The sequence below is a fragment of the Emydura macquarii genome, unplaced genomic scaffold, assembly GCF_026122565.2.
Source record: "Emydura macquarii macquarii isolate MOO-44397 ecotype Brisbane River unplaced genomic scaffold, CSIRO-AGI_Emac_v2 contig_1477, whole genome shotgun sequence".
NCBI lineage: Eukaryota > Metazoa > Chordata > Testudines > Chelidae > Emydura > Emydura macquarii.
Window position 1 is genome coordinate 8,883,020 of NW_027131614.1, and position 23,844 is coordinate 8,906,863.

The following is a 23,844-nucleotide window of genomic DNA, read 5'->3' on the forward strand; positions in this document are numbered from 1 at the left end:
TTTCCAAGACTAGCTAATGGTTTTTAATAGCTTTCTTTTTGTGAAAAAATCTGCTCTATTTTTAATCTTAATCTGTGTCAGAGAAAATGAGATTCTTCTTTAGGATGTAGGGTTGAAGTCTCTGCAGGGTAGTACTCTTTAGGTGCTAATCCAGTTTTCCTACAAGTAAATAATTGGATCTGAGGGTGAAAATGTAGGTATAAAAATAAACATGGTTATCTGATTCTTGAAGTTGATGATTAGCATTTGTATAGTGGCTAAACTTCTATTTCTATTCAACTAGTTATCAAATGGTTCTTTACACGGTGGACAAATTATCCAGCCATTCTTTTCTGATTGAAAGGCAGAAAAATAGAGTAATTGAAGAACAAAAGTGGGTAACAGTAAATAAAACTGGAGTGAGAAGAACTCATGCTTGGGAAGGTTACAAGCAGATGAGGACAAGTCTGTTTAATAAAATGACTTATGCTGTTGAAATTGGAAAATTTTCATCTCTATAATACTAAATCAATTTTGTTACCTTCCTTTCCTAGTTGTGAATTATCAAAGCTGTGATGTTTAAAGGCTGGATGGACTTTATTTTTCTCCCCTTTGCTTTAGTTCTTTAAAAATATAGCTATCCATTCTGGAGCAGTACTGGACTATTCAATTTTAAGTTTGTCTCAGAGGTTGTCTACACAGCAAGTTAGTGCATGGCAAACCAGGATGTGAATCTGCCAGAGCGTGCGCAGCAACCTAGTATGCTGTAATGTGAAACCTGGTACTGATTACTAAACATTCTGTAGTGTGCTTTGGTGTATTCATGCTTTAAAGCCCTTAGAGATCCTATGTTCCCCTTACTAGTTTTTCTTCTTAAGTGCACATAGTTCAATTCCTCTGCTGCTGCTATATGACAAAGGCACCAGCAAGGGGAGTCAGTAAAAGATTGTTGAAAATCTAATTACTTGGTTGGAAGATATGCTGGATTGTAGGAAGTTGAGAAGCCTAGCTTGACAGCTGATCTTCCTGCTTCTGCAGACGAGCTGTCCTCAGCCTTATACTTTGTTAGGAAGTCCTTAGAATCTGCTCTTTTTAAAGAGAGAGAAAGCAGTCAGTTCCATTTTTCCCATCTCCTTTTTGTAGGGGAACAAGCATTTTCTCCTTCCCCAAGAACAGCTGGTACTCAGATCAGAGCCGTGTGAGTGGGGGAATAATGCTTAAGTGGGAGCCTTCATAAATAGTGACACAGGCATGTGGCTGTTCTCAGTTCTGCCCTCACCCCCTCTGATTATGTAACTCTTTGGGGATTTGGTCTCAGATTCCCAAAAAAAAACCCCACCGTCACTTGAGATATTTGAGTGTTCCTATCTAGGCAGGGGAGAGATTCCTGTGGAAGGAGGATGTTTTTTTGTCCTCAACCAGTGTCTCTGATTGCTGCTAGCTTTTTTCCTGGTACCCCTCCTGAAATATCTGAAGATGGGTAACATACTCTCTTTTTACCTCCAGTGCACCCTGTCCAACTGGTCTTGTCGATGAAGCATTTTAGTTCTTCACCCTCTTGTTGGTGACCTGAAGTCTTCTTTTCATGTACTGTTATCAAGGACAGAGTATTTTGCAGGCAGGATGGAGTGGGGAATATATTTAATTTCAAATACAAACATTTTTTTAAGTTTACAGAGTACTGAAATATTGATAAAATTGACTCTGTGGTGATAGGTAAGGCAAGGAAAGTAAATGCCCAAGTTACCTCTCCAGAGCACAGGAACTCATTTCAGATCTCTGGTATGTTTTCCCCATGTCTTCTCCAGTCTCTTGTTGTTAATCATCTATCTTGTATCCTGTGTTCAATAACATTGTGCAGACTCAGTTTGCCAAGTTATTTCATCTGTGTACCTATCTAATTAAAATATTTTCATGCATAAATCAAAATAACTAACCTAAAACTTACTTTTATCTGTCTATTGCTATCTAATCCTTGCTGTCAACCCCACTGGCTCTGTCCAGTTCTCACCTTACAATAGTGGTTATCCTTCTTACTTATCTATTTTATGGCCTTGAGTTTTTTACTTGTTTTTGTTACAGAGGCCACAGCTGGTGCCCTCTTGTCATTCTGCTTCATCTTGCTATTTACATAGACCAAAGGTTTTACATTAAGACACACAAACCAAGTTTCACAGTTTACACAACCCTGAAGCAGTTTCAGCTTCATTCTGAAATGCTGCATCAGAAAAGACTCTTTCAAAAAGCCAAAATTCCTTTATATATTCTTGTATGCAGTGTTTATATATTCTCATACTATATATAATATTCATTTCTCTAACATTATTTGTTATATACAGTTGTCTAACAAATGCAAATAACTTCACTGTAGGATGAGATTTGGAAGAAAAATTTTAAAAGGCAGAACTTTTTCCGGCAAAAGTATCTGCAGTAGAATTGGGGACCATGCAAAAAAAAAAAAAAAAAAAAAAAACCCAAAAACCTTTGCTTTGGAATATGAATGTTTTTGGGGTTTTTTCCCCAGTGTGCCTTAGGGTATGTCTACACTACAATAAAACACCCATGGCTGGCCCTTGTCAGCTGACTCAGACTATAAAATGCAGTTTAGACATATGGGCTCAAGCTGGAGTTTGGGCTCTGAGACCCTCCTGTCTCGTGGGATCCCAGAGCCTGCAGACTGAGCCCCATGAGCCCGAGTCAGCTGACACAAGCCAGCTAGGATGTTTTATTGAAATGTAAACATACCTTCTGCGAGACAGGTCCACCCTTAGGCCTAATCTATTCAACTGCGTGTATAATTTAGACCATTATTGTGAACATACCGAAAATCTTCAAATGACTTTTGAAATATTGGGGGGGGCCACAAATCTGAAAGCTTAGTGTGTTGTCATTAACATTGTGTTTTACTAGGGATTTGTGGGGGAGAAATTATATACATGTGAAAGACCTTAGGTTTACAATAACATTATTACAGTTTGCCTTGTATTACATCAACTACAGTTTTTGTGGTTGTTTCTAAAACACTCATCTGTGGCAGAGAATGGCAATTTTCTCCCCTTCTGTTGAAATTTATGCTTACTGACCTATCACATTACAAAATTACGAGCAGTTGTGTATCTAGCCACTATTAGTCAGGAAGCAGTTTCCTGAGAAGTCCAGCTTGTCAAATAACTTTTTAAAAATAAGCGGAGAAGAACCTTGTGTAGTTTACTCAGTTACAGGTGATGATATGGTCTGCTCAGAATGTGGCCTCCCTAGTATTTTTTCTTCTGCTTGCAAAGTTCATGTATTTCTTTAATCTCTTAAGAACATTTTTCAGCCAAAAGCAGAGAACGAAAGCCCAAAACATCAAAATGCTTAAACTAAGATGCATATAGTGTACCTGAATGGGCAAAATGCAGACAGAAAAGAGATTTTTGATTTCAGGTTTACAATGGATTGTTTGGATCATTGAATATTGAATACAAATGATGTAATATGAAAAATAACTTAAATTCTTATTTTGATAAACCCATTTTTCCTAAAGTCACTGCATGGCACTAGGCAAAGTTTTGTAGTTGCTTTGTAATATGTATTCAGTTTTCTTTATCAAAACACCAGTTAGACATTTGGTATACTTTCACCTACATGGTAACGTATATGCTAGGAGTTGCTTCTGCATCTGTACCTCACAGATTTGGGATTTGAATGTGTTTGTTTTCCATAAATCTTTTTTTTATTTTAAAGATGACACCTGTTGATGCCACCATTGTGTGATCCTCCTAGCAGAAGATTGTCCTACTGAGAAAATGAGCACTTTGATCATTCAGTCTTTGAACTTTAACCTTTGACTGGAAGTGACCTATAGACAATGAAGACTACTTCCTTTAACTGCATTTTTACTAGTGTGCATTCTGGGCGCATGTTGATCGCTGGTTCAGTCCATGCAACTGACATGCTTTTATTAGTCATAAAGTATTAATGCAGGTGTCTGAAAATGTCAAAAAATTCCATTTATTTTTAAGCTTTTGGCAGAATTCCAGGTCTTCATGTATTGTGCAATAACAGTTGAACTCCTTGGGGGATTTGTTGCATCCATTGCCGGCAATGGATGTTATACAAGGAAAAGTTTTGATCCTGCCTCCAAAAAAAAAAAAAAAAAAAAAAAAAAAGCATGATAAGGCTTATGGAAAGTTTCAGATATATGGGGATTATAAGCAAGGGATCCAACATTATTTTGAAACCACCTCATTCTTTTATATTTGGATTCTATGCACTGTGATAACAAAACTAGCAGCATGAATTAACATGCTTAACTAAAGGACTGTAATCAGATCATTACATATTTATTAAATTGTTTATCTGCTGTCAAATTGTTTTGACATGGAAGGTTTTCAAGTGACATTGGCAGAGAGGTACAATGTTATCCCTATGGTGAAATAAAAATACCTTTTTAATATATAGTTACTCATCTCTCTGAAGCAAAGGAATGAGTAATAATTAGATCTGAGTGGCTTAATCAAGACTTATTTTGGAGATACAAGAATATGGCAGTGATATAACTGAATTTGCTGCAGTCCGTAATTGGGCTTGTAATTTGTACATAAGAACTTTTTTCCATGTAGATTGCACACTGTTACTTCCTGCTAGCCATCAGCATGAGCCCTACTGCCTACACAATATTTCATTTGTGTTTGAAAACAATCCATATAACACTTTGTTTGCTGTTTCTTTTGTTGTGTTGTATGTCATGTCTGAATGTTACAAAATAATATTTTGATTGAAAAGCTTTGTCAGAAGATATTTTCTTGTAAATTATTTCTTTACCTTGTAAGCATCATCTTGTCTTTTAATCCTGTATTATAAAGAAAGAAATACATTTTTGACAGAGGCTTAATGTTTTGACACACAAGTGTGGACCTTTTTATTTAAGTTTAGACAAAAGTATATTTTCGTAACTTGCTTGTCCCACAGCCGCCATAATTTTTTTTCCAGGCTTTTTCTTCACAAAAATTTAATTACAGCTAGATTAGCATTTTTCTACAGAGAAATAATTGTTGAAAAATACGTAATTGTTCTCACCACTGTGTAATTTTATGATACTGCAACTAGGCTGTCTTTTTAGAAAGCACTGATTGATATCTTTTATAAACTTACTACCTTTACACATATGCAACATTTCTATAACAATGCTGTTTTTACTGTTGCCTTATAGTTGACTCCTTAACTAACAAAACCGTAGTCAATAAATGAATGTCTATATCAAATAATTATTCACTTTATTTTTAAAATAAGAACCAGAAACTGCTAAACTTTAAAAAAAAAAAAAAAAGAGAGGAAAAAAAAAAAAGAAAATTGGCTGAAAATATTCAAATATTTTTTTTACTGCTGTATAATAACTGACAAATTTTATAGCATTGTACATACTTCTCTGTTAGCTAATGTTTAAAACACAAATTTTAAAAAGTGTAAATGTTGAACTCAGGGTGGGTAGAACTCAAATGGATCTGCTTTAGAAAAGTGTTGTTGCACAGCCATTGAATTATGGATACTATCAGTAAAGTAGAGCTACTATACTACCTTTTCTATTATATTATAAACCCTTTTTGGCCTTTAGAGCTCAACAGTAAAAAGTAGTTGTGGGTATGAATTTGGTGTATAAAATATATATACTCTCACAATTTACCTTTTTTTTTAAAAAGCAAAAAAAAGTCAGTTTTTGTTGAGCGATAAATCACTTTGAAAATTGAAACAGTTTTACTCATAATTATAACTAACTTGTATTTAGCATGAATTTGCAGATGTAAGTTAAATCTTAACAGTCTAGTTACTAATGTTTGCAAACTGTTAGTATGCATGAGCAGTAACTTTTTATGAATATTTAATCTATTTCCTATTAACATGTCTGCTCTGTATTACTGATTGACTTGATTGATGTATCTTGCAGAATTCCATGTATTTCTCTTCGTAGAGCTGGTTCACATAATGGATCATATAAAATATTCACTTGTTAATCCACAGTAAAGAAACAGTACTATGACACAACTTAATGCTCTTGAAAGAATTGTTACAGTGCATCATGTCAAAGATTCATGTAATTGTTTTCATACTGTGGATTGTGATAATATAATATAATGGTTTCAAAAGAGCTTTATAATGTACTGTATCTTATCAAAGATACATGCTGTAGTGTTTAGCATTATATTTTGATTCACCTATCAGCACTATGGTATGGATTACAATCAAATAGCTGGCCTTAATTATGTGGCTGTTAAAACAAAAGAAGAAAACCTTGTTAAAGTAATATAGATATTGTGATTTAAAACCAAAAAAGCAAAATATATTAAGAGGAAACCTCTCAAGCTAATTGACGTGGATTCTGAGTTCCGCTGCTGTCTGGTGGGTAAAATTCACTCTGTAGCGAGGACCAGCACAAAGCCGATGCACCACATAAATCCTCAAAATAGTGCAATTACTCTGATAGTGCTGTGCTGCCTCAAAATAGGGTTTGAGTTGGATGGAAGTGGTGCTGGCCCTCCCCATGGGGTGAATTTTACCCTGTGTATTGAACTCTATCAGTGGGAGTTCCTCACATGAAGTGGCAACAGAATTTGCTTCAAACTACCTTGCTTTTCTTTTACATCAATATTCAAAGAGTTAAACATCTTGTTTTGTGTTTAGTGTGTTTATACCACAACACAATAAATACTTTGGTTTTTAAAATAGATGAGTGCCCTTGAATGGAAATAAATGTGACCCCTGCATGGTAAAGTACGGAAACATTTCCAGGACTTTGTCTAGCTGTCTGACGCAGAGCTGTCAGAGTAATTGCAAAATGATGTAGTGGAAATCAAGAGAGGAGTTTACATAACACTGAGGTGCTTATCCTTTTCCTCTTCAAGTATATATATCGTAAAGGCCTAAGGAAATACTTCCTTCGAATTTAAATACTCTTAATACAGAAGACAGAATATCCACTAGATTGTCATACTGCCTTGGGGCTATTTTTTAGTTTGCATAGATATGTATACACACTTATGTCATGGTTTTGGTGTCCTTTTGACAAACACTTTAAATATTGAATGGGGAGCAGGAATACTGTAGGCTCTTTCGTTTACTTTTATGGCAAGAGATTACTTCAGAGACCGTTTTTGGACTGTTCTGTGAAGAAATTTATATTGCATCACATCAATAAATTTGTTCATAATTTTGTGTATTTCCTACTTCAGAAAGGCATGAAAACTCATCTTCCGCTTCAGATGGACAGGGAAAACTTGGTATCCAAAAACTAATTCTGTGAAAAGTAAGGTCTTTTAAATATTTGAGATTGGTGACCGATATTGTTTTAGATGTTTTTTGGTGTTTGGTGTTTATCATCTTTCTTTTCTTAAAATCTAGCAGAACGTAGTTAAAAATTGAGAGAGGTGCACATTAAAGTGACCTTTACCATAAGTTCTGAAATAGAAACCAAAGGTCAGCTGAACTCCCACTTTCCTACAACCCATTTTTGTAAGGATCAAAAGTTAAATTGAGCAGTGTGAGGGGAGGAGATACTGGCTTTGGTTGGTATGCATGTACACTTAGCTGTTGATGTGTAATTGTGTGCCAGCCCAATGTTTCCACAACTCCTACAATGGGAATTTTAAGTGAATGGAATTTTGAATATCTTTATAAAATTGGAAGAGATTAAAGGTGTTATGTGCTTTAAATTTTCAAAATAAATAATTCAGTGACGCTAATTCTAAAACGTTTGGCTGCTGCTTCTATAGTACTTTTAATTTTTATTATCTTAAGTAGCAGTACTATATATTCTGTGCTCAATTTTTCATCATTTTATTTTTCTTCTAGTTATGACCCAGTATTTTATATTCTAAGGGATGTTCATCAGATTTTTGGGCATTATTAATTTAAGTTTTCAGAGTGGATTAAGCACCTTTGGAGCTTTTTTGTCATATTCCTTTAGCAAGATTATTTTAGAACACTTTGTAATTTGAAAATAAACATATAGGGAAACTGCTCCCTGGGGAACAATTTACTTCACTTTGTTAGTGAAGGCAAGAATTGGTAAAGCCAGTGGATCATTTTCTTATTTGTTAAACATCTGGAAGAGTAAGAAATATCTACACACTAAAATGAGATTGCACAACCCTGTTGTGCTTCCAGCATTTTTGTACATCTCAGAAACATGGCAGATCGTAGAAATACACAAAAGGAAGCTGAGTGCATTCCATCAGCATTGTTTAAGAAGAATATTGGGAATTCATTGAAGAGATTACATAATCAATGTAGAAGTGCTGCACTGCATGGGTCAGCAGACAGTGCTTAATGATTGGATACGGATGGTGAAGACAACTCAGATGCCAAATACATTTCCACTTTGGAGGAACACCAAGTCGGTTATTCCAGGAAAGAAGCTACTTTTTCTGCATGTTTTTACAGAATCTGTTGAATGGCTGATTTTTCCATTAAACAGTTGAGAAATCTGCTGCAAATGAAGTACCTGGCCCAGGAATCTTTAGTCAAATAGTGTTGCTATGCCCTTTCATCTGGCTGATGGTGAATGTGTGGCAGAGTCCCTGTATAACTGCTGTGGTTGAGAACAAGTGTATCATTCTAGAGGGTGCTGTGCGGGATCTCCCTGTAGAGTTTGATGAAGGCACCCTATTTAAAGGAAAGGCCAAGAGTACTTCAATTCCTGACCTGCAATGTTTAGGAGTCATTTGGATGAAGTATCGAACAGTCCACAGTTGCAGTCCTTCATGTCATGGATTGCCTTCATGGCCAAAGGTCAAGCGGAGCTATGGAAGAAAGGCTCAAGACTGTTAAATTCTCTTCCCCAAGAGAAATGTGATGAACTAACTATTTTTTGAGACCACAGTCGTGGCCTGTATTATACCTCTTTAAAGCGGTAACAGTGACAAGTGTTACTGTCTTGGTGGTAGATGCCAGTAGGTCTGCTTGGTTGCAGCCATCTGGGGTGGTCCAGAGCAAGCTCAAGGACCAATGTGATATCAGAGAGACTTTTTAGGGAGCAACTGAAGACCTCTTTGCAAAGATTAAATGAGAGAATGGCCATGCTGTCCTCTCAGTTCAGTCTCCTCTCAGGGATCTTGTTCAAATGGTAGAGGGTTTTCCCCCCCAGATATTTTCTGTTAAAGATGGGAAGGCTCTGACCCATCGCTTCTTACAGAACTGATTCAATACTAGGTCAAAGAAGTGTTTGGTGGTCATCCTGACTCAGGTAAAAGTGACTGGCTCTAGACTTTGGACTTAGTTCCCAAACACTAGAAGTATCCCTTTATTACACTTTTCACAGGAAAACCGCATTACCCATTCAATGTTTTCAGACTTGTTCATATGTCTTCACAAGATGTCTGGTCATTCTAATTACTTGTGCAAGCTGGAAGTGCACGTTTTTGTATTTAGACAACTTGTTCATCAAGGATCCCACTCTAATCAAACCACGTCATCGAATGGGTGTGTTCATCATCGAATGAGTTTGTTTCTGATGGGGTCCTGCAGGGATCAGTTCTTGGCTTTACATTATTTAACATTTTTATTAATGACCTGGAAGAAGAAAACTGACATAAAGTGGTAAATATGGAAGAGGACATGTCACTGGATTGCTTGGTAAGCTGGGTTCAAGCAAACAATACGCATTTTAGTATGGCTTATTGTAAATGTGTACATCTAAGAGCAAAGAACATAGGCCCTACCTATAGCATGGGAGACTTCTATGGGAAGCAGTGACTCTGAAAAAGGTGTGGGGATCCTGGTGGATAATCAGCTACAAATGAGCTCCCAGTGCGGTGATGTGGCCAAAAGGACTAATACAATCCTTGGATGCATAAACAGGAATCTTCAGTAGAAGTAAAAGTTTATTTTACTTGTTTGTTTGGTAATGGTATGACCACTGCTGGAATACTATGTTCAGTTCTGGTGTCCACAATTCAAGAAGGATGTATATAAATTGGAGAGCATTCAGAGACGAGCCAGGAGAATTATTCAGGGATTAGAAAACAGGCCTTTATAGTAATAGACTCGAGAAACTCAATCTTGTTAGCTTAACAAAGAGAAGGATAAGGGGTGACTTGATTAGTCTTCCTATGTGGGGAACAAATATTTAGTAATGAGCTCTTCAGTTGTAGCAGAGAAACGTATAACAAAATCCAATGGCTGGAAGTTGTTGAAACTAGACAAATTCAGACTGGACATAAGGTGTACATTTTTAACAGAGTGGTTAACTATTTGAACAACTTACCAAGAGTTGTGGTGGATTCTCCATCATTGACAATTTTTCAATTCAGATTGGATGTTTTTCTGAAAGATGTGCTTTAGCAATTATTTTGGGGAAGTTCTGTGGTCTGTTTATACAGAAGGTTAAGCTAAATTATCACAGTAGCCCCTTCTGGCCTTGGAATCTGTAAACCAGCAGCATGTAGGAGTCAATAAGGCTGCTAAAATACCCAAAGTCGTAACTGTTCTCCAGCAGACATTTTGGAGTACATGTCTGTTGTACACAGTACAACAAGAAGACTTCCTGCTTTAGAATAGGATCCAAGACACTTGTAGTCTACAGAAAAAAAAACAACTTGTAAGCTAGTAGCTCACACCTTGGACTATACTATGAATGTTGGGCCTTAGAGCTGCAGTTTTTTTGTATTACCTGTAACATGTCTGCACATGATCTTGTGATCCCAGCAGAAGCAGAGACAGAGGGACTCTCCCATCACATCTGGATAACAATGACTTCTGGGCCTTCCTGGCCAGGAGGCAGTTCAAAGAAAGTCTGGTAGAAATGTACTTCCAAACACTACTTGTCCAAATGACAGTGACCACAGATGTGTCCAACCTGGAATAAGGAAGTCCTGTGGAAGGACTCCACATCCAGCTATGTGGTTTCTCCAGGAACATCAGTTCTGTATATGTTCTGAAAATTAGGTTGGTCCTGTATGCTCTAAGAACCTTTGCAGATCTCAAAAAAAGTTCCTGGTTCAGACAAGTCAGGAAGGCTCTAACCGACAAGACATTTGTAGTAGCCATATACCTGACAGGAGAGCTCTGTTGTATTGATTAGATTTTTGGAAAAGATCTCTGGATCAGCAAGTGGAAGATGAGACCTTCCTCCAGTGAAGGATGCCACTCACCTCAAGGTTTGTGGGCACTGAGGAAAGGCCAAATTAGCAAGAGGAGGCTTCTGTATGCCTTTTCATCAGTCTGTCAACTAGAAAAGGTCCTGGCAAAGCTTAGGAGAGACGAGTTTGATCCTGATTATAACCCCATTCTGTTCCAGACACCAGGTTCTGAACTCTTGCTGATGCCATCAGGGTGAGTGTCTCAGGACCATGGCACTGTCCCATCCAAGGAGGTCTCTGTTAGCTTGATTCTTGACAGAGTAGATATTCATTGGCATTGCATAGGTGGCTCATGTCCTTTTGATACCCCAGAAAATACCAGAAAGGACCTAAAAAGTAGAAAAGGTTTGTGGTGTGGTTCAGTTAGGCCCAAATGGGCCCTTTAATTTACCATGCACAAAAACTGCTTGGCCAACTTCACTTCTCAAAATCTAAGATTGACTCCAAGTACATTTGTCAGCGGTTCAATCCCTATTACTGGATTGGGCTGTGGTCTCTGCATCTTCATACGTCCAGTCCCATATAAACTTGAAACATCATATTAAGACTGTCAGTGGGATATTAACATGGTCCTGTTGAAGCTGATCAAAGCTTTTTTTATTGTGCCACTCATTTCCATGACCTTCCTTTTTACATGGAAGTTAATTTTTCTTGTGACAGTGACATCAGCTTGCAGAGTTAAGTGAGCTTTAGGTCCTAAGTGACAGACTGATCTGAAACTTTTGTCCAGTGTTATGTCAGAGATCCACATTAATGAGTCTCTAATTCAGGCAACAGCCCTCATTCCAACAGGTTCATTCCGAGCAACTCTTCTCCATAGGAATGGAGTGAACTAATGCCTGCTCAGATTTTTTATTGATAGTTTGCTAAGTAATATTAAGAGGACTTTGTACAGATTGGTGTCTGACTGCATGTCTCATTGTTGTAATGTAGCTGGCCTGAAACTAGGTCATTATACCTCACTTGGTTTGAGGCAAGGCTGCTATTGTTGGATGCCTCAGATGTTTCCATGCCAGACTCCTGTGAAGCAGTTGCATAATCTTCTCTATGCATATGTGCAAAGCATTACTGCTTTGATTTGGCCCCCTAGAAGGAATCCTGCTTTGATTTCTGTACCCCAGGATTTGACCTTCCACAGAAGCATATTATGTCGTTCTCCAAAAAGTTTTATTTTACAATATTCCTTATTTTCAGTTGATCAATCTTTACAAATGTGGTGTTTTTATTTGTGACCTCATTTTACAGGCTGTACATTACACCTAATGAGTTTAGGGTGTGTGTAATATATTTAAAATCCTTCTTTGTACACTCTTGGCATCGGCCTTGTTCACTTCTGGTTTCTACCATATTCTCTTTCTTTTGAGACATCCTTTTAAGCTTATCTTCTAAGAACTCACTCTTGGACTCTCAAGAGAGGAAAACTACTTACCTTGTAATTCTGCTTTTAGATATCACCTTGCAGGAATCCATTTGCCTACACTCACTTCAGAGTTTAGAGGCTACTGTTCTGCAGATCTTTTGAATCTTATTTTTCATTTTTCTTGTCTGATGCTTTTATGATCTTACTTATTTTGAATTGGTGTTTTTCTCTGTGAGAACTTGAAAATGCTAGGGCAGCATTTATACCTGTGGGAGGGCAGGTTAGCACTAAAATGGCTAGTAAGGGGCCTTGCTCAGGCTCTGCTCCTGCTGTTGCCTTGAAGGTTCAAAACAGCTTAAGAAAAGGAGAAGATTTGCAATCGTTCACAAAGGATCAAAGACCTAGGAGTGACAATCCTGGATTTTTTTTCTCTTCCCTTGAGGAAGCAGGAAGATAATGTAGATAAGTTTTCCTTATTCCTGTACTAACTTAATAGCATTTGTTTACTATTGCTCTGTGAAGTAGTGTGGCATAATACTTCTCACAAGTCTCACATTACCTCATTTTGGACGTTATCAGGGCCCATATAATCTGCAGCTATAGAATTTACTATAGCATCATGCTCTAAACCACGGGTAGCCACTAGGTGGACCATGGGCCAAATCTGATCTACCAGATGATTTTGAACAGACCGCAAAATCTTTTTACTTATTGTTATTGTGGTGTGAAAAAATGTTTCTCTGGAGTCTGGATCTGGACTATACCTTGATCAAGAAATTTGGACATTGACAAAATAACTACACCTGCTCTAGACTAAGCTTTTTTTATTTATATAGAGCTCGCTCTCTGCAAAGAGAGTCTTGAATGTAAATCAGTGCAATTCTGTCATCCTGCACCAGCAGACAACCTGAAACAAGGTCTCTGAAAGATGTGAGCTGCCCTGTTCATCTTAAATTTTAAAAATTCAAAACCTCAAGGTGACAATTTAAGTGTTAACATTAATTACTTTGCTATTTTTACAAAAACGTCCAACTAATGTGCTTACCTCATATCCTCAAACTCACCTGATGATAAAAGTTCCAGTTCTTTCTCATCCCTTCTCCCTCAACTTGTCAAAACTTCCAACTTTCAGGATGTGGTTGTATTGACAGATGTAGCCAGCACATAACTGCTTATTAAAAACTGAAAGTAGTGACAGTGAAAAATAAATGCAACTTAATATTAAAATTAGTAATGGGGACTGTTGTATTGTGTGGTGTTCAATTTGATATTCATTAAAAATCTACCTTTTAAACCTTAACTGAAGCTGCTGCAGAATTTCCAGTCTGTAGCACTAACTTGCCACAGCATACAAAAATCTTGCTGTGAAATTTAGGCCAGCTATTTGTTGGAGAACATGGGGGCTTATTTGTAGTAAATTGTTATTAGCACCCAAAAGCTTTGTTCAGGAGTGTGGGGGGGGCTTGTTGAAATAAATCATAGTGTTTGAATGGTCCCTTCTGGCCTTAATCATCTAATCTGACCTGTATATCACAGGCCATTAATAGCACCCCACATGAAACCCAACAACTGAAATTAGACCAAAGTATTATGGCCCACAGGAGACTGGACTCTGCCTGTGGCATATAATAGAATAGGGATCAAGGTGCACCGGGGCCCAAACCCTACAATGGCAGGGAAATTATTAAGTGAGAGATACCCAGATAATTTGTGGCGCGTGCCCGTGCTCACAAGTTCCAGAAGAAGGTGAAAACCTCCCAAGGTCACTGCCAGTCTGACTTGGAGGAAAATTCTTTCCGGACCCCATACGTTCATCAGATCCTGAGCATTTGAGCAAGAACCAGCAAGGCAAGCACCTGAGACAGACAGAAAATGCTTGGTGCCACTTCAGAGCACTGATCGTCTGTGTTCAGTGTCCCATCTCCAGCCATGGCTGTCTCTGATGCTTGAGAGGATGGAGACCAAAAAGACTCCAAAACCCAGCATATGCTTTTTTTAACTCCGTCCCTGACCCCCTGCAGGTGGCCAGCTAAAGCCCTGAAGCTTTTAGGAACATAAGGCCTAAAGCAGGAGTGAGTCCCAGAGTTACTGAGCGTTGCTCCCTGTCATCATGCTTTACACTTACGTAGTAAGTCTTCTCTTTCCCAGACTGCCTTAACCATTTCATTTAATGCCATTAAAATGTTATCTCTATTTAACACAACCTTAATTTTCCTCCTTTCAGCATGCTTTGTTACAACAATAGCTTACTCTTGCCATCTATAACTATAATACATCTGTCTTGTAGAAGGTGCGATAATATATAGACCAAACTTTTTAAATACTGCAGTATAATGGATAAAAACAAGTCTGGAAAAGGGAGACAACTGTAACGGAAGTGCATGAAGAAATCATGGATTAGTTTAGCCAAACTGAAGTTGTTTAGTAGGTGAAACTTTTTAGCAGAAGGTAAAAAATGAAATGGTATTTGCTTTAGGTTAGGATGTGTAAATTTTTTTTACAGAATTCCTTTAGGATTGCATATTTTAGAGTTGCATGCTGTCATCCTCCCTAAAATGGTATGAGAGACCAGATGTTCCAAGAGCTATAATTTTTTTTGGGCGGGGGAGTGGAGGGGGAAAGCAAAGATTAAAGTAATGGGCATGGATAGAAAATAGCACAGAGGAAGAAACTGCAGAACCCCTACTAGCAATTCCCTAGAAGCTGTGCCTAACAGCTGTTGAGATTTTTGGTGTATGGCAGTGCTAGTAATCCTTGTATACGTTCTCTCATGCATCATATCTAGCTTGCTTGTAGGTGCAGGCTATACATAGCTGCTTAATGCTGCTTTAGTTCTGTCCCTATCATTACATGCTCTTTGTAGCATCGCCATTTGATGTTTTTTAACTTGTGAAGCTGTGCAGAAAATAAAGTTCAGTAGTGCAGGAATAATTAATGCATGCATCTCTTTATGAAGGAGTCCTCCCTGTTTAATACAGGTATTCTTGGTCTTAAGAGTATACCATTTCAAATATCACTTAATTAGGGCAGATCTTGTGCAGTTGCCCATAAGGGATTTCCATAGTTCTAAAAAAATGATTAAATGGGATCACTTTTGGTACAAGGGATTTATTTGTTTGCAACATTCCTCACACCATGTCTGATGTTCTATGATTGTTAGGTCTTGTCTGTATACAAAGTTGTACTGCTTTAATTATAGCAGTATAGTTAGAGGCACAATACCCTAGTGAGGGAGCAATTCTTTGAGTGCTTGCTTATGTCCTTTCCACGTCAGGTGTGCACGCATTACTGCATGGTTGCCGGAGATTTTCCCCCTAGTGATATCTGTAGGGCCAGCTCTAGCACCCTCTAGAGCCACATGTATATGTGCCAGTATAAGGGGCACTGCTGGCCCTCTCAATTCCTTCTTACCGCCCATGAGGGTTGATGGAACAGCTTGTTTTCTTGCTTGCTTTCAGCAAGGCTTCTCCGTTAGTGGTTTTGTTCATCGTAGTTAGTGTATATAGATGTTAGACAGTTATGGTCCCGTTCCTTGAAGGATTTCACACCTAAGGGCCAGGCATGCCCTGGTCTCTGGGCTTCAAGCTCTGTGCCTCCTTCAGGAAGCACATGCCCAATAGCAATCCTCTCACCAACTGCTTGAAGTGTTTGGCGGAATCGTATGGAAAGGACAGGTGCCACATCTGTTGGAGTGTTAAGCCCCATACCAGAAAAAAGCAGGACATATAAGACTAAAGGTGATTTTGATGGAAGCTGCTCTCAGGCTGGTCTCTGACTCAGCGCCAAGTACATCGGCATCGGTGAGGCACACGCTGCCAGCACTGAGTACATCTCGGCACCACTGTCCATCCCCATTGCTGAGAAAACAACACAAAAAGTAGCGAGCGGACAGAGGGTGCTTGCCCGCTCCACACATGGACAAATGGGCTGAGGGAGTGAGACCCAAGAAATGCCCCCAGGGGACATAGTGGAGGTGGAGAAAGAAGGAGCGCCTCCCTCTGTGCAAACCCTATAGTCATCTTCTCCGGATGAGGTGGTGGCAGGACCCAGTAATCTTCTGCCACAAGATGACTTTTTAAGGCTCACCAGGACTTCCTCAAGCAGGTAGCATCCAGCCTGGGCCTAGAAATGGAGGAATTCAAGGACACCTCACACATATTGATAGACATGTTAGAGATCGCACTGCCCATTAATGAGGCAGTCGTCCTGGGGCTGTTAAAGCATTGTAGGAAACCCCTTCTTCTCTGGCTCCTACATCAAAGTAGGCCGAAAAGAATGTGCCAGCCACAGGATTTGACTGCTTGTTTTCCCATCCTCCCCCAGGGTCCTTAGTGATGGCTGCAGCCACCACTAAAGGGACAGGCAGGGGCAGGCAAGCTCCATTCTCAAAAATATGAACGCAAAAAAGCTGGACCTATTTGGGAGACAAATGTATTCCACTGGGGGTTTACAGTTCTGTATTGCCAATCTACTGGCTCTGTTGTGGCATTATCATTTCAACTTGTTGGCCTGGCCTGGCCTGGCCTGGCAGGTGGAGGGCTGTGGGAATGGATGGCGTCTCTTGTAGCGCCTGTCTTTTTTTTCTTGTAGGGCTCATGCCTCTGGGCATGCCTACAGCTTTCAGGTATGGAAAGTATAGCTTCTATAAACAGTGGCATTCTGGGGATGAACTTGTGTGAGACACAAATACATGTTCATATACAATCACATTTTCTCCAGTTGTAACAAGGCAGAACATAGTTATATATACAAATTCTGCAGTTCCTTATACAGAAATATAAGGTGGTAAAAGGACATATGGAAACAAATAGTTAAGATGAAACCAGTCAAGTTGTTATAGTCTAAAACAAATTAAATGTGAGCATTGTGGTTGTACCTGTAAAACTGACGGGTGTGATTTAAAAAAAACAAACCAACCAGATATAGTTATACTGGTACAATCCTTACTATGGCTGCAGTTATGCTGATATAAGTGTGCTTAAACTGGGAAAGCTTACTCCCCTGCCTGTATGGGAATAAGTTATACTGCTGCAAGCATTTTTATACCAGAATAACTGTGGATTGTACAGTTTAACTGTACTAGATATAATTGAAGTGGTACAAGTTTTGTGTGGACAGGGCCTTAATGTTTTCATATGCAATGACTATAAATACTGTTTTCTACCACTTCAGTAGACATACGATAAAAGCAAATGATTACAGCGGAATGTGTGACCTTGCAGAATTTGAGCCATCAGGCCACTCAAGGTTGATACAGTGAAGAACGAGGAACATGGATCAAATCCTGTAACAATAAAATCAGATCATCTTGGTTAGATTAAGTAGTTCTGTAACGCATATGTTTAAAAAATGTGCAAACTGAATATGCTTAGGTAAATGAGATTGAGACTGGTCAGAACTTGCATACTTTTTAACATATGGGATACATAGTACCAGTTTCTCCATTCTATGTAGGTTAGAGAAGAACCAGGAAGAGCTGAACATACAGTAACTAGTGTAAATTCTGATTTAGTTCCCTGCATTGGTTCCTGAAAATACTGTGTGTCTTGTTGTTGTTGTTGTGAATCATGAAAAATAATTCAACATTGAGAATTTTTAAAGTTTACTGTTCTCAATTCTTTCATGGGAATATAAGAAGCAAATTTTCTCAATTAACTGGAACAGTTCTTGCATTAAAGATCATGTATTTACTTGTAAACTATGCAATTTATGGAAGCTATTCAGGGTAATATTTTAGTTCACTGTATAAAACACTCCGTAACCAAAAATCTACTTTTCCACTTGCACTTTATCATCTTTCATAGTTATCACTGTGCTGTGTCCATAGTGCTGGAGAAAATGGCAGAGTCACATGAATTAGGTTTATTTTAGTAATTGCAATTTTTAATTAGACATGATTCCAAACACCTGGGTCTCCTTTTTTAATTGTTTTATAGAGACCACTGCTTTTTTATTTAAATAACTTGTCCTTCCGATGTTAGCAGAAGTTACAGGTTTGAGTATTGTCTCTCAACTGTTTATGAAATATAAGCAATAATTATATGTTAACAGTAGAATACACTGTCCATTGGTGCATTATGAATAGGCTCATCTAGATTCAACTTTTTTAATTTTAATATCAACATTTGTAAATTCTTAACTTTGATTTTTTTAGTGTAAATGTTTTTAAATGTATGGCTAAGAAAAACATATGATCAATGAACTGATTTAAAAGCAGATTCCTGCTGTAGTGCTGTTGGAAATAAGCCGTTGCCTCAATTTCCTGTTTCTGTTGTTAATGGCACCAGTTTTTTTCTAGACTCACTCAGACCAATATATGTTTATGGAAGGACACTTTGTGATGGACTTTTAAAACATTGTCACTGTGTTAACACTTGTATTTGACATTTGCTCATTAATACAGTTACTCCAATACAGTGTATGATTATTAAAGCAAACAAAAAACGTACTAAAATCTTAATGTTTGTGGTGTAACCCACCTACTATGGTGTTGAGAGGGGAGCACTCCAGGTTCTTCAGAGAAGGTTCTAGCCAAAACTTCAGTTTAATGTATCTCTGTACTTTCTTAAAATAAAGATCTTGGAAGCATGTTCTAGTCCTTACTAAAATTACTAAATTCTGAACCCCAGACCTCAAGAGCAAAAGGCTAATACAATTAATAAAAGTATGCTATAATGAAAGACTGTCCAGTAATGTGTTAATTACATATAAAAGCACTAAAGGCACAGAATGTCTATCAAAGTAAACAAGCATTATTTAACGTTAATTTGTAATGGTCACGAAAGCATTTGGTACATGTGTATATTGTATCTGTGATTGCATTAGATGCAGAGCTCCTGTTGTATTAATATTTTTGTATCAGCAAATTGTTGGGTAAAATGCTTTTTCATATTCATAGGGTTCTTTGTTACTCCCCAGGCCTCGTCTTTCAATTGTGTACAATATATGGTATAACTGTTTGTGTCATGTGTATGTTAAAATGTAATGGTTGTGGCCCTGGCAGCCCAGATGCCAGCTCTTGCCCAGGTTGCAGGCATAATCTAAGAACTAACAAACTCCTAGCTGGAGACCAGACAAGTTCACCTGTATGTTAGTTTTGCTCAACATAGGTATTAGTCTTATAAAAATGTATTTAGTATTTAGATTCTATGAAATGCTTGTAAATTACTGCATGTATTAATTTGTCTTGCAATATCTGTATTCCATGCTACAAACAAATATGTAAATTTTGCTTTATAACTTTGAAAATGTTTGCTCTGAACTTGTGAGCACAGGAATCAACTCTTCTGTTCCCCATCCAGAAGTACTATTAAAATCAGATGAGCCATCAAACAACATTGGAATACAGAGGATTGGTTTATGGCCCTATTGCACCTTGGAAATGCTGTGCAAGGAAGATTGTCCTGTGGACTTGGAAGCTGACTGAAAGAAATAGAAAATTTTCCTGTAACGTTTTGTTTTATCTTTATGGCTGTTTGAACTCTGACGGGCCAGAGACTAAACTGAAGCGAGATCCCCAGCAGCTGCCTCCTAGGTCCACCCTGAAAGACGCTTTGAGTTGACAAATCACTACAACTCCGTCACTCTTAGGATTTAGATGGTAACTCACTGTTGTGTACGTTTGCTTGCTTTAACCTATAAATGACTCATTTCTTTTTTCTAGTTAATAAACCTTTAGATAGTATATTACAGGATTGGCTACAGTTGTCTTTGGTGTAAGTCTCTTGGGACTGGAAGGAACCTGAATGTGGTGTGATTTTTGGTATAAGTGACCATTTATCACTAAATCTAGTTTGTCTGGGTGGCAAGATACACTGGAGAGTCTAGGGCACTGTCTGCGACTCCATAGTAAGACTGTTAGTGATCCAGAAATTCACATTTGTTATGGCCATGGTGAAATCTTTATAGAACACACCACCAGTTTGGGGACTCTGCCCTGTTTTTGACAGTCTGCCATGAGATAGGCACATAGGTGCTAGAACTAGGGGTACTTGGGGTGCTGATGCACCCCCTGGCTTGAAGTGGTTTCCATTATATAGAGGGTTTCTAGTTTGATTCAATGGCTCTCAGCACTCCCACTATAAAAATTGTTCTAACGCCTATGGATAGGCACTCACGGTCATGAGTCACTCCACACAGTGTGAGAATGGTATTTAAAATTAATAAAGCACCTGTTAACATTATCTTTGGTCGGCCATGGTGAAGCTCATCATGTCACTGGTGTGCTATATAAACATACTTTTAGACAGGTCCTCATGGTTCAACATCAGAAGAAAATATTCTGTAGCTGTGTAGTACATTTGAAGTGACTTGAAAAGGGGAAATTCACTTTTCTATCTTTTTTTGCTGATATATTGATATACAAACTCTAGGTTTCCTTAATATTTAATGAAGAAAAGTTCAGCCTATTAAAATTATATAGCAAACTATCACATTTGAAATGGTCTTTTGGTTACTGCAGAGTAGATTTGTAATCCGTACAAGAGCAGATTTTTGGGTTTTTTTACATTTTACGCATCTTAAACATGCAAATAATTTTTTTAAAACTGGGACTGTTGGTATACAAAAAAGCATAAAAATATTAAAGTTCACACAACCTGGGAATCTGTGACACTGGAATTTTGTCATACTGTATTATAGGATGTTGTAGAATATTATTTCCTTGTAATCTGACATTGCTACCCATTTATTGAATTATAGCACATGTTCCTATAATATTGGATTAACTAAAAATCCCCTAACTGTATTAATAAAAGGTCTTTATACAGAGTGGTGATTCAGCAATGGAATGAACTCTATAATATATAAATGATTGTAATAGGCTTATAAAAATGAGTATTTGCATTATCAACCAAACTAATGTCAAATGATAGCAGAAATGTATGTTGAAAATTGGATTATGTACTTTTGGAAACAATTTTTTTCAAACAAATTAAGCTGTGAAAGGAGAATGACAGGTGGAAGAGGAGTGGAGATAGAGTGTGAGATGACATGTCACCAATGAGTATGTAACTATATGATTGTATTAAATGTGCCCAAAGTGTATTTAAACCAGTTACAAATTTCATCATGGTGTTCTATCAACATGGACAAAACTTACTAAGATGCCTGCATTAAATTTAATATGTACAGTTGTGTAGTGGGTGTTAAATTATTCCTTCTAATATACAGAATATTTAGGAAAACAGAAGTGGTATGCGGTTATGCCATCAGTGCTTGGAAATCCTGATAGAGGTGGCATTTTGTACTTTCTTGCTATTGGTAGTTATAGCAATCTGCTACTTGTTTTTAATGATGCTAATGATTTTAAAAGTTCTCATGGAGTTATAAAATAACTATTTCTAATCAACCTGTTCTGAAAGAATTGTAGACTCTGGACTCATTCCGGTCTCAGGCAACTATTATTGAAATTGCTTTTAAACCACAGCCTTGTAGATCTAATGTGTTAATTCTCATAATGAATGTGTTCAACTAAAAAATTCGTAATAAAATTATTAAGTAGCAAGTGATTCTATTTGAAGTTAGACATTTTTCAAACTGTTTTTTCATATTTTTTTTAATAATGCCAAGCAGCCAAGCTACTGCAGTCTTGCAAAGCTGTCATGAAAATTTACTAGCTCAGGCACACAATCTACTGTCTGTGCTTTGTCATGATCACTGATAAGTAAAATATAATTAATTCTTTATCTCTCAAAAGTTATTACTTGATCCAAGCAAGTGGAAGAATAGATATTTGTAAGTCTGGACTAATGCTGAATACATTTTAGGATTTTTCAAAATGTAGTGCTATTTAGCTATGAACCAGTGAATGACTTGTTCTATTACATGATATAACCAAAGTTATTTCTTTCATTCAAAGTGATCAAGAGATTATAATCTTGTCTTTTTTCTACTAAAGTTGCCCAGGAAATGTTCATTCTCATTTGATTTCTCCTTAGTTCTACTAGTCATCTAGAGCAAGGTTGTTACAACCTTGGATGTTTTTCTAGAAATTTACTTTGTCTCTCAGCTCTGTCTACTATGCCCAAGGAAAGCCTGTTGGCACCCTTTTGTGCTATAAATTTGAATTGGGGTTTTTTGGTAAAAATGTGCTAACAGGTTTCTCCCAGCCAATCCACTCATTTCCCAGTTCCACTTAGTTCCCACAGTGATTTACTTTGTCCATTGCAATTTTTAATATTAACATTTGATAGACATCCCTGGTTTAAGTATGTGTAATCAGAGAATCCACTCAATCTAATAAAATCACTAGAAATGACATGTCTTGGGTATTATAAAGATGCTCATTCTGTAACTTGGTAACACTCTGTTAAGGAGAGAGATCCAGGGATTCTTCAACTGCTTGCTCTGGTCAATTCCAAGTAGGTGTGTGCGCGCCGCGTGCATGTTCCCTGGAAGACTTTCCCCTAGTGGTATCTGTAGGTTTGGCTCTAGTGTGCCCTGGAGTTGTGCCCTCATGGTGCCATTTAAAGGGTCCTGCTGCCTTTTCAGTTCCTTCTTACTGTCCATGACGATTGCTGGAACATCACTTCTCTTGCTTTGCAAGCTCTTCCCCAGTGAAATTTCTAAGTACCTGTAAATAGGTAATACTTAGCACTTATGTTAGTTTTTAGGATAAGCATAGTTGGGGTCTTTTTTTCCCCACCCACCCCAGGGCCAAGGCATGCCTGGCTTCAAGCTTTGTGGGGCCCGTAAGAAACATGCCCAGAGACGATCCACACTCAACCTGCCTTAAGTGCTTGGGAGAGATGCATCAATGGGGATCACTGCAAGATCTGCAGAGGTTTCCGTCCAAGGACCCAAAAAGAAAGAAGCCAGTTTTTACTTATGGAGTCAGCTCTCTGACCATGGAGAAAAGTCCAGCAGAGCCAAGGCCAAGCACTTCAGCATCGGTGCAGAGCACACTGGTGTCAGTAAGGGATATGGCACCGAGAAAGGACTACGCCTAGAGACTCTTGGCACTGATTATGCTTCCCTGGCACCAAGGGACTCTGCACATAGCGAAGCACAGCACCTCTCCCAAAATCTGTGGTAAAGTGTAAAAAGCAAATGAAGACAGAGGGGATGCTCGCCAATGCTGAACTCATCTGGGTGTAAAGGCGCGAGCAAAGTGCGACCCACACCAGGCCAATCCAGTCACAAATCCTCGGGTGCGTGTCGTGGATTCTGAAAGCATGGCACCATCACTTGCTCCCAAGCAGGACCCCAGACCACCAGCTCAGAGAAGAACCATGGTGCCATCTAAGGTAAATCTGCCATGATTGCAAAGTCATCTTTCCCCACTGCTCCCTGGCACCATCCAACACCGCACCACCATGGTTTCCCGGGAGTGAGTGGTTCTCCTCCGACTCTGAGGCAGTCATACCTCAAGGATGAGCTGACACTGCTCAA

General features: G+C 38.2%; 1 protein-coding gene across 4 annotated transcripts in view; it reads left to right on the forward strand.

The window, feature by feature from the left end:
* The window catches only part of UBE2W (ubiquitin conjugating enzyme E2 W), a 38,750-nt gene extending 33,440 nt beyond the window's left edge, over window positions 1-5,310 (forward strand). For all 4 annotated transcript variants that reach the window (XM_067553607.1, XM_067553609.1, XM_067553608.1 and 1 more), the window contains one exon: window positions 3,706-5,310. In XM_067553607.1, the coding sequence (XP_067409708.1) occupies window positions 3,706-3,719 (14 nt within the window). In that variant the 3' untranslated portion in view covers window positions 3,720-5,310. The remainder of the gene's footprint in view (window positions 1-3,705) is intronic.
* The last annotated feature ends 18,534 nt before the right edge of the window (window positions 5,311-23,844 follow it).